Genomic DNA, 12,195 nt, shown 5'->3' with positions numbered 1-12,195 from the left:
GCTTGTAAAAGACCAAAATGAACAAAAAAGCAAAAAAGGTGTGAGAACCCTAAAACTAGAAGGAAATACACCAGACTCTTGTTAACTCTGGGATTATGGGAGGTATATATTTTCTTCTTAATATTTTTCCTGTATCTTTCAAGTTTTCTACAGTAAGCACATCTTCTTTTCTGATAGAAAAAGGAAAGAAAGGTTTGATAAAAAGAACATCACACCTTCTCATCATGGCCTTACAGTCTAAGTAAGCATGAAGTCAGAGTGACAGGGGATATCAGTTACAGATGTGCCTTTCGTGGCCCAGCCAGCCATGGAGCTCAGTGAGCAGCTCATGGCAGGGGCACCTGCCACACCCATTTTAAGGGACTACTGTTCTCACTCTTCCCATTTTTGATTAGCAGTAACATACTAGCCATATAGTTAAAAATCCAGTGTTACAAATTAACAGGTTCTTCCCTTTATAAAAAGATTCACCAGATAGACCTATTATACTTTTAGTAGACTATTTAAAAAATGAGTGCATCTAAAATATGATTCTAAATTTGATTTTAAAGTACAATTCTAAATCTCATGTACAGATAATTTTTATTTTATTTTATTTATTTATTTATTTATTTTACTTATTTGACAAACAGAGATCACAGGTAGACAGAGAGAGAGGGGGAAGCGGGCTCCCCGCTGAGCAGAGAGCCCGATGCGGGGCTCGATCCCAGGACCCTGGTATCATGACCTGAGCCGAAGGCAGAGGCTTTAACCCGCTGAGCCACCCAGGCAGCCCCTGTACAGATAATTTTTAGAAACACAACTGCTTAAACCATGAAGGAACTTACTAAACATTAAAAAAAATTTTTTAAACATTTTTTATTTAAATTCAGTTAACATGTATTATTGGTTTCAGAGGTACAGGCCTGTGATTCATTGGTCTCATATAATAAGCAATGCTCATTACATCACTTGCCCTCCTTAATGTCCTCCTTTCCAGCATCCCTCGGTTTGTTTCCTATGTTTAAGAGTCTCTTACGGTTTGTCTCCCTTTCTGGTTTCATCTTTTTATTTTTTTTTCTCTTCCCCTGTGATCTCCTGTTTTGTTTCCACATATGATCATATGATAATTGTCTTTCTCTGCTTGACTTATATCACTTGGCATAATACCCTCTAGTTCCATCCATATTAGTTAAACTTGTAAAAAGTACCTGCATGTTAAGATATTTTATGGCCTATTGTTGAAGTTTGAGTCTGGCAACTTTTGGACTCTTAATTTGGAAACTGTGGTTATGTTCAGTAAAATATAAATTAAAATTTTGAAAGATTGAGAAAATTGAGATAGGACTTCCTTACCCTTAATTCACTGCAAAGTAAATGAATTTATCAGAAGTACCTGACAACTTAGTGGAAACCACATGAGCTTTGGAGTCAGACATACTGGATGTGGAATTTGGTTCTGTCACACAGCAGCTTTTTGTGAGCAAATCAACCTCTTTTTTTTCTTAAGATTTTATTTATTTATATAGAGACAGTGTGAGCAGGGAAAGGGCCAGAGAGAGAACCTCAGGCAGACTCTGTGCTGAGCACAGAGCCCCCACTCAGGGCTCGATCTCACCACCTTGAGATCATGACCTGAGCTGAAACCAGGAGTTGGACGCTCAACCAACTGAGCCACCCAAGTGCCCTGTGACTCAGCCTCTTGAATTTGTCTTCAACATATACTGGGCATAATATAATGAACTCACCTCCTATCTAGGCTGTTGTGAAGATTCTATCAAATAATGTTTTATTTAATAAATATATTTTTTTAATTTTTAAGTAATCTCTACACCCAACATAGAGCTCAAACCCACAACCCCAAGATCAAGAGTCACATATTCCACTGACTCAGCCAGCCAGGCACCCCTCTGTCAAATAATATTTCTTCCCCTTTTTGATTCTCAGTAATCAGCACTCCTCCCTCTGTCTAAAATCAGGGCAGCATGTTCACATATGGCTGTGTTTTCAGTGGCAAGAGGCAGTCCTGAGACTTCACCTCTACTTCCCCTTTCCCTTCGGGCTATAGGGACCCAAGTTAGTCTCTACTTCCATGGTCTTAATGGAAATCATGTCAATTGTGATAGCTCATTACTCCCGTGTTCCCACACATCATGCCTGGCCCCCTCTGTGACTGCTTCCTGGTGGAACAGGTGATTGTAATCAGTCATTCCATGATGCATATTTCTGTCTTTGCTTTAGTTCCTAAGATAGATGGGTGGATGAGACATGGGACATTGCCTTAGAGACAAGTCATGCCCTAGAGACTGTAGTCAGGCTAAATCTATCAAAGATATTAAAAAGAATATATAAGATCAAGAAGTAAATTATCTCTTGAGCTGTTGAATGTTCTCCCCAAGGTTAGTATTCCCCATTGTTTGCACTGCTGTTGGGTACTTACTCTGTATGATTACATGTTTAGGCAGCTTTCTACATTGAATGAAAATACTGCCGTGTACTGACAGTTATATGCCTGGTTTCTATGACTCTCAGCCAACACTTAGGAGCCAGGGGAATTTTTTACTTCTTGAGGGAATCACCCTATGGATTTTATTTTCAGGTGATTCTGAAGGGCAGCAAGGAGCGCAGCACTGGGGCCACTGGAGTTAATGCGGACTCCTCCCGCTCCCATGCTATCATCCAAATTCAGATCAAGGATTCAGCCAAGAGAACATTTGGCAGGTGAGTTGGAAATATGCAAGGAATTGCATTGTCTGCCTTTCCCTAATGTGACTTTGAAATATGTGTTATCAACAACAGGACATTCTGCCACCATAGAGTTTTTCATAAATATCAGGGATACAGAGTAGAGTTGTTAGCCCTGAAATAAATCATTGTATTAAAGTGCCATCAGTTGATTAACCATGAAGTAATGACCTATTGTTGGTCAAGCCTAAGTTATTAAAAGGGACATTGATTGCTTCTAACGTGAAACACAGTATAAGCAAAGAAATAGTAGGAAATGCATCTCAGCTTACAGGCAAAAAAAAAAAAAAAAAGAAAAGAAAAAAATTAATCTATCCTCCTTGAAAGAAGTCATAAGACAATTGGGTACATTCATTGCTTCTCTGGTGCTATCTTAGCAAACTCTGCCACACTGATGGATGAGCCTCTCTCACCTCTGAGTAATGAGTCTTTTTTTTCTTACTTACTTATAATTCCTCCTCTTCTTCTTCTTCTTCTGTTTTTGAGGGGGGGACCTGGAAAGCAGCCCACAAAAGTTTCTATTTAATTATCTAAGTGGTCACCTAAGTGATTTGCATTGTAGTCATTTAGCCTTATAGGAAGAATGTTTTATTAATTTTATTAATTTCTCACAAATGATTAAAACCAACAGAAGTGTCTGAGCAGTGAGGGCAACAGCTGACAGATCAGAGTCTTCTAATAATTTTGGAAAGCTGACAGTATGTCTTTTCTTTCCAGAGGTTGGGCCAGTGTTAAATTTCTTCCTGCTGCCCCAAAATGCTGACTGATGTAAAAATAAACCAAGGCCCCCAAGAAGTTATCCCTGCTGTGTGTTTTCTCTAGGATCTCTTTTATTGACTTGGCTGGCAGCGAAAGAGCGGCAGATGCCAGAGACTCAGACAGACAGACAAAGATGGAAGGCGCAGAAATAAACCAGAGTCTTCTGGCTGTAAGTTGTTTGAAAGCTTTGATCTAAAAATCCTTCTTTTTTTTTTTTAAGATTTTATTTATTTATTTATTTGACAGACAGGAATCACAAGTAGGCAGAGAGGCAGGCAGAGAGAGAGGAGGAAGTAGGCTCCCCACTAAGCAGAGAGCCCGATGCGGGGCTCAATCCCAGGACCCCAGGATCATGACCTGAGCCGAAGGCAGAGGCTTTAACCCACTGAGCCACCCAGGCGCTCCTAAAAATCCTTCTTGAGAGATTTTTGCCCCTCTTTACATGCAGCCAGAGTGGGTGAAGGTGGGGTGGGGTAGAATCAGCGGAGCAAGGGCATGCTCCTGTCTGGAAGTGGGGTTCCAGGGTTAGAGATAGAGGCTGCCCAATCAGATTCTTAGAAGTTCTAGGCAACTCTTTCCTTCTTTTCCTGCCTTTTCTTCCTCTGGTCAATCCCTTAGGAGCAGAAAAGTATTTCGGCAGCAGCTGAATGGTTAACTTAGGTAAGCTTTCTCTCTCTCATCAAGTTTTTAAATTGTATTAATTTTTCAAACATAACAAAATAGAATAAATCACATAATGACCTCCCAAATACTTGCACCCAGCTTCGACATGTGAAAAATCTAACGAACCCTTTCCTTCCCCTGGTTAGGTTATTGTAAAGCAAATCCTGTCATCTTGTCATTTCTTCCACAAATGTTTCATTATCTCGAAGAGATAAGGACTCTTGCTTTTGAATATAACTGTAATGCCATTATCATACCTGAGGAAATAATTATGTAATGTTATCTATTATCCAGGAAGTATTGTGATTTCTCCAGTTGTCCCATAAATGTCTTTTCACAGTTTGTTCAAATCAAGATGCAAACAAGACCCTTGGATTGCTTTTGATAGTCTCTTTTATTCTATATCAGTTCTTTTGTTTTCTCTCTCTTATTTTTTTTTAAAGATTTTATTTATTTATTTATTTGACAGATCACAAGTAGGTAGAGAGGCAGGCAGAGAGAGGGGGGAAACAGGTTCCTCCAGGCGCCCGGTTTTCTCTCTCTTTTAATATCAGTGTATTTGTTGAAGAAAACTGGGTCCATTTGCCCTATAAGATTTTCCAACATTGGGAATTAGGTTGACTGCATCCCCACAGTGATGTTTATCATCATACTCTATCCTCTGTGTTTTCTATAAAGTGGCTAAGATCTGTACTCGTACTGTACAGGAGGGAGCCACTAAGCCACATGTGGTTATTGAGCACTTCAAATGTAGCTCCTCTGAACTGATACATGCCTAAGTGTAAGATACACACTGGATTGTAAAGCAGGTATAATATCTTATTAATATTTTTTCATATTGATTACATGCTAAAATAATATTTTTGCTGGTTTTTTTTTATGTTTTTGGCTATATTGGATTACATATAGTTAAGATTATATAATTAAGATTAATTTCAGGGTACCTGGCTGGCTCAGTCAGTTAAGCGTCTACCTTCAGCTCAGGTCATGATCTCAGGGTCTTGGGATCAGCCCACATTGGGATCCCTGCTCAGAGGGGCGTCTGCTTCTCCCTCTCATCCCCCCACTCATGCTCTCTCTTGCTCAGTCAATGAAATAAATAAAATCTTTTTTTTTTTTTAAGATTTTATTTATTTATTTGACAGACAGAGATCACAAGTAGGCAGAGAGGCAGGCAGAGAGAGAGAGAGGGAGAAGCAGGCTTCCCGCTGAGCAGAGAGCCCGATGCGGGGCTCGATCCCAGGACCCTGGGATCATGACCTGAGCCGAAGGCAGAGGCTTTAACCCACTGAGCCACCCAGGCGCCCCTGAAATAAATAAAATCTTAAAAAAAAAAAAAGATTAATTTCTTCTTTTTAATGTGGCTACTAGAGATTTAAAATTATACACAAAGTTTGCGCTTGGGGCTAACATATTCCTATTGGGAAAGCACTGTACTAGAAGCTTGATCAGATGGAGGTTCTGGTTTTTTGGCAGGAATTCATGGGTAGTTTTTAGACTTCTTATAGGAACACATCAGGACGTACCGAATGTCTGGTTGTCTTTTTGTGATTTTTTGTAAAAGATTTTATTTATTTATTTGACAGACAGAGATCACCAGTAAGCAGAGAGGCAGGAAGAGAGGGGGCGGGGAAGCAGGCTCCCTGCTGAGCAGAGAGCCTGATGCGGGGCTTGATCCCAAGACCCTGAGATCATGACCTGAACTGAAGGCAGTGGCTTAACCCACTGAGCCACCCAGGTGCCCCTCTTTTTGTGATTTTTAAGAATTAAAGGTTCAAATGTTGACAGCGTAATTTCTCCTTTATAGTTTCCTATCAGACTTTTTCATTTAATGGGTTTACCAGCTATAGATAAGCATCACCTGTATCTATTGTTCCTTTAGGGATTCTGAAATTGTGATATTCTCATATTCCTTCTTTATTAGCTGGAAAAATTTTTCTTCAAGTATGTGATTATGATTATCCTGAAATATAGTTCATTCAGTAGAGACAATATAAATGCTTGCTTGATTCTTTGCCTTTACTCACCGGTTTTCAGAATGATTGTGTCCTAGTAACCTAAACCCGACCAATTAATTTGTTGTTATTTACTGTTTTATTTGGTTTTGTATTATTATAGACTCATTTGTAATCATTATTCTTTTTGTTATTTAAATTATACATCCTTTGGGCAGTGGGAGCCTTTTCAAGTATGTTCCTCTAGTTTTTTGACCAACTATTAGTCTCTAATAGCTTCTAGCTTCCTGGCATTCTGGCAAGACAAGATGTTCCAGGCTCCTCTTGTACATTTCCTTCCCCAGACCTTGAATCAGGCAATTCTTCAACAAGCCTTGGTTTTAGAAGGAAATGGCATTTTGAGACCAGTTACGGTAAGCACCAGTTAGGGGTGCTTACTACCACTGGGTTAGTCCTTGCTTCTAGGCGTTTTTGTTGTAGCTAGGAAATTGATTTGTTTTTTATTATTTTTATTAACATATAATGTATTATTTGCCCCAGGGGTACAGTTCTGTGAATCATCATGATTTTTTTTTTGAAAGAGGAAAATACATTAGGGATTCATATTAATAAATTAATTCAAAAGTAGGGTAAGTGGGAGAGGGAGAGGCAGGCTTCCTGGCAAGCAGGGAGCCCGATGCGGGGCTCGATCCCAGGACCCTGGGATCATGACTTGAACCAAAGACAGACACTTAACAATTGAGCCATCCAGGCACCCCACAGCATTTATATAATTTATTTGCTCTTCTTCAGTATATATGTGTTTCAAAATACTGATATTTTTCATAATATTATTGAATTCGGATTAAGATTTCTTTGCAGTTTCCTTTTCACCCTTAGGTTGTATCCCACTTAGGTGTACAGTCATAATACTGTGTTGCACAGTCATTTGAAATCTTTTCTATGTGTTTAAGCTTACCAATTTCATATTCAGTTAAAGTATAAACTGTAGAACAAGCCAATCTGAAAGAAGTCTTGTGTCCATCCCTATCCCCTCAACCCTATTACCTCCCACTTCTTAGATAACCATTTTTTTACCTATATATATATTTGTATTCCCCTCGAAAAAAAGGGTAGTACACTGTAAACACTTTGCTCTTTTCATTTAACAGTATCCTAGAGCTCACTACATGGCTGTATGTAGACATCTTCCTTTTTCCTTTTTGCAGCTGCATAGTGCTGCCTGTGCCCCTCCATATTATTTAAGTCATTTTGATCAGAACTGAAGTCTCCACCTCGGCACTTTATTTCCAGGCCTCATGAGGGATAAATTGCAAGGCAGAGAGAGGTGAGAAAGACAATCCACATCTCTTTTTACTTTTTCAGTTTCTGAATAATTTTTTTTAAAGATTTTATGTATTTATTTGACAGAGATCACAAGTAGGCAGAGAAGCAGGTTGGGGGGGGGGGTCGGTGAAGCAGGCTTCCCGCTGAGCAGAGAGCCCGATGCCAGGCTCAATCCTGGGACCCTGAGATCACTACCTGAGCCAAAGACAGAGGCCCAACCCACTGAGCCACCCAGGCGCCCCTGGTTTTTGAATAATTTTTGATTTACCAAAACAAAGTTGCCAAAATTAAATACACAGCATTCCTTCACCCAGTTTCCATATTACTAATATCTTGTATAACCATAATAAAATTATCTAAATCAGGAAATTAACATTGGTATAATACCAAGACAACAGCAATAACATCGGTATAATACTATTTACTAATCTACAGACCTTGTGTGAATTTCACCAGTAGTCCCACTAATGCCCTTTTTTTGGTCCAGGATCCTATATTACATTTAGTTGTCATGTTCTCATAGTCTCCTCAGTTTTTGTCATCTCTGACTTCAACACCTTCGAAGAGTGCTGTCCTGCCTGGTTTTTTGGTTTGGGTTGTTTTTGCTTTTTGTTTTTTTTTTGCAGATTGTGAATTTGGGTTTATTCAGTGTTTTCTCAAGATTAGATTGAGGTAAAGAATTTTGAGCAAGAATACCACATAAATTGTACCCTTCTCAGTGAATCATATAGGTGGTACATGAAGTCAGTATGTCTCATTACTGGTGATGTTAACTTTGATCACTTAGTTAAGATGGTTTGTGCTAAGTTTCTCCACTATAATGTTAACCATTTTCCCTATGTAATTAATAAATACCTTGGGGCACCTGGGTTGGTTAGGTGTTTGCCTTTGGCTCAGGTCATGATCCCCACATCCCGGGATCATGCCCTGTGGTGGGCTCTCCTCTCATCAGGGAGTCTGCTTCTCCCTCTGCTCCTCCCCCTGCTCATGCTCCCTTGCTTGCTCTGCATGTTCTCTCTCTCTCATAAATAAATAAGTAAATAAGTAAATAAATGACTTATGGGGAGATAGTCTGAAACTATGCAATTTCCTATTTACATCACACTTTCGCTGCCTAATTTTATCATCTGTTGATGATTCTTTTTTTTTTTTTTTAAAGATTTTATTTATTTGTCAGAGCGAGAGAGGGAGAGAGAGCGAGCACAGGCAGACAGAATGGCAGGCAGAGGCAGAGGGAGAAGCAGGCTCCCTGCCAAGCAAGGAGTCTGATGTGGGACTCAATCCCAGGACGCTGGGATCATGACCTGGGCCGAAGGCAGCTGCTCAACCAACTGAGCCACCCAGCTGTCCCATCTGTTGATGATTCTTAACCTGGAACAGTCATTACTGTGATGTTTACCTGGTGAGATTTCCTGTTCCTATCATCCTTTTTACATTCATTGGTTGGAATTCTGCTATAAGACAGAGCTGTCCTGGGGCGCCTGGGTGGCTCAGTGGGTTAATAAAGCCTCTGCCTTCGGCTCAGGTCATGATCTCAGGGTCCTGGGATCCAGCCCCGAATCGGGCTCTCTGCTCGGCAGGGAGCCTGCTTCCTCCTCTCTCTGCCTGCCCCTTTGCCCACTCCTTATCAGCCTTTGAGAACAATCTAAGCAATAAAATAAATAATAAAAATGTATTATAATCTAGCAAATAAAAGAAATATCTACTTACTGTTATAAATAATAAATTAATTGTAGGGAAAGGACAGCTCTTTTTTTTTTTTAAGATTTTATTTATTTGACATAAATAAAAAAAAAGAAAAATACCGGTGGAATTTTGATAAGAATGGCATTAAAAGTATAGATTGCTCTAGGCAGTATCAGGTGTCCCTACTTTTATTTATTTTTTTTTTATTTTTTTTTAAGATTTTATTTATTTATTTGACAGAGATTACAAGTAGGCAGAGAGGCACTTTTAAATAAAAGAAGGGGCACCTGGGTGGCTCAGTGGGTTTAAGCCTCTGCCTTCGGCTCAGGTCATGGTCTCAGGGTCCTGGGATCGAGCCCCACATCGGGCTCTCTGCTCAGCAAGGGACCCTGCTTCCTTCTCTGACTCTCTCTGCCTGCCTCTCTGCCTACTTGTAATCTCTGTCAAATAAATAAAATCTTAAAAAAAGAGAGACTTTAAAAAATAAATAAAAGCAAAAATTCTCTATGGGTTTAAGTTAGTACGTGCTCCTACTCTCTTTCAAAATAATTATCAGAAAACTTATATCTGAATCTACACCTATAGGTGTGTATACGTGAGCAGGGAGGTGGTATATAGGTATTTTCTGTACTTAAGCGCACCTATAACTGCTAATCGTATGAGAGGAGGCAAGAAAAAAGGAGCTGGCAAGCCTAGGCTGCCACCACATGAGCTTGGACTCTGGGGCCTGTGGGAAAGTCCCTGGTTTTTCTGTTCCCCACTATTGGGGCTAATCCTAGGATCAGAGCCTTTAGGATGGGAGACCCTCAAATAGAGGGAGCTCAGGATGTTCACCCTTCTAGCTTGATTTTTCCTGTTGGACAAGAAACTACCAGAGCATTTTGACTTCCTTTTGGAGGACTGAGAATGGCTCTTTTAAGAAAAGTCTGATCTGTTCCTCTCTCTTTGCATGTGGTATTTCCTGCACTTGTTGTTGATCTACACCTTTGCAGCTGAAGGAATGTATCCGTGCATTGGATCAGGAACACACCCACACTCCCTTCAGGCAAAGCAAATTAACTCAGGTAAAGTTAAATGTGAACTTTGAGTTTGTTCTGTTTCATTCGTTTGTTTGTTCTTGCATTCATTTGTTCATTCAGCAAAGCCTCCACTGCCCGCAAAGCATGATGGTAAGCTCAGGGAGTGGGGGGAGGGCAGGGAAGGAGTCATATTCCTTCCAGGTCATTCTAGGCAGAGATGGACATCCTCAGGCAGAGATGCCTGCAGTATGAAGCGACTGAGCTTTCACGGGCAGTAGTGCACTTCTGGCCACCACCCAACAGCTTTCTGCTTATTTCTAATATAAAGAAACATTTTTGATTTAATGGAGTCTCTGAGCCTTTGGCTGGTATAGCTGTACTAAGCATTTTCTTAGCTGTGAGACTTAGTGTTTCAAGACAAAAAATAGGGGCGCCTGGGTGGCTCAGTGGGTTAAAGCCTCTGCCTTCGGCTCAGGTCATGATCCCAGGGTCCTGGGATCGAGCCCCGCATCGGGCTCTCTGCTTACCAGGGAGCCTGCTTCCTCCTCTCTCTCTCTCTGCCTGCCTCTCTGTCTACTTGTGATCTCTGTCTGCCAAAAAAATAAATAAAATCTTTAGAAAAAAAAAAAAAGACAAAAAATAATGGCTGGAGTTAAGATAGATCTTTAAAAATTTTTTTTAATTTACTATTTGCTTTTTTTTTTTTTTTTTTTTTTTAGAAATTTTGTTTTTTCTTTTTTTTTTAAGATTTTATTTATTTATTTGACAGAGATCACAAATAGGCAGAGAGGCAGGCAGAGAGAGAGAGGAAAGGAAGCAGGCTCCCTGCTGAGCAGAGAGCCCGGTGCGGGGCTCGATCTCAGGACCCTGGGACCATGACCTGAGCCGAAGGCAGAGGCTTAACCCACTGAGCCACCCAGGCGCCCCTGCTTATTTTTTTAAAAGTTTTTTTTTTTTTTTTAAGATTTTATGTATTGTGTGTAAGCCTGATGATTCACAGACCTGTACCCCTGGGGCATATAATACATTATATGTTAATTTTTTAAAAATATTTTATGTATTTATTTGACAGAGAGATGAGAGAGGGAGCACAAGCAGGGGGAGTGGAAGAGGGAGAAGCAGACTTCCCGACGAGCAGGGAGCCCAATGTACGGCTCGATCTCAGGACCCTGGGATCATGCCCTGAGCTGAAGGCAGACCCTTAATGACTGAGCCATCCTGGCACCCCCAAACTGTGCTTCTTAATGAATGGAAAATGCCAGTAATTCAGCACTGTAATGGCTGCAGAACAGTGGCTCTGTATGTAGGAGTCTACCTACATACAGACTGCTGTGAAGGCGTTATGGGTGCCCATGAGTCCTTTCTGCATGCACCACGTCCTGTGCTCAGTGGGGGACAGACTAGCGTAGCCGGCAGTCTAGGTAAGGATCTTTGTATTTTAGCAAAGGTTCTTATTCTGTGCAGCTAACCTAATGGCTCCACAGGGCCTGGGGCAGAACCTGTAATATAACTCATTAGATTCATGATCTGTGGGTTGGATTCTATCTTCTCAAACATGATTTCAACTAGAAATTTAAGAAACCCTTTATAGGTGGTTAGTCCTGATTCTAACATTGACTCTGACATTTTTTTTTTTGAGATTTTATTTATTTGACAGGAGATCACAAGTAGGCAGAGAGGCAGGTGGGGGGTGCGGGGAGCAGGCTCCCCACTGAGCAGAGAGCCCGATGTGGGACTCAATCCCAGGACCCTAAGACCATGACCTGAGCCGAAGGCAGAGGCTTAACCCAGTGAGCCTCCCAGGCGCCCCTTGCTCTGACCTTTTTTAAAACAAGTTCACCATCCCCAGAAAATGTATTCCTATTTAATCCCACATCAGGCTCCTTGCTCAGCAGGGAGCCAGCTTCTCCCTCTGCTTGTGCTCTCTCTCTCAAATAAATAAAATCTTTAAAATAATAATAATAATGGTAATACTTCAGAAGAAAATGAAAAAATAATTCAGGGTCACTTGGCTCAGTCAATGGAGTGTGACTCTTGATCTTGGAGTTGTGGGTTCAAGCCCT

At 40.6% G+C, this 12,195-nt stretch overlaps 1 protein-coding gene across 1 annotated transcript in view; it reads left to right on the top strand.

The window, feature by feature from the left end:
* Positions 1 to 12,195, top strand: part of LOC111145740 (kinesin family member 24) — an 82,632-nt gene that overhangs the window by 59,135 nt on the left and 11,302 nt on the right. The window contains exons 7-9 of the mRNA XM_022500910.1: positions 2,579 to 2,700; positions 3,547 to 3,652; positions 10,106 to 10,177. Coding sequence (XP_022356618.1) covers positions 2,579 to 2,700; positions 3,547 to 3,652; positions 10,106 to 10,177 — 300 coding nt within the window. The remainder of the gene's footprint in view (positions 1 to 2,578; positions 2,701 to 3,546; positions 3,653 to 10,105; positions 10,178 to 12,195) is intronic.

Source organism: Enhydra lutris, unplaced genomic scaffold, assembly GCF_002288905.1.
Source record: "Enhydra lutris kenyoni isolate GAN:26980312 unplaced genomic scaffold, ASM228890v2 scaffoldscaffold13, whole genome shotgun sequence".
Taxonomy (NCBI): domain Eukaryota; kingdom Metazoa; phylum Chordata; class Mammalia; order Carnivora; family Mustelidae; genus Enhydra; species Enhydra lutris.
This window is presented reverse-complemented; position numbering and strand designations above follow the sequence as displayed.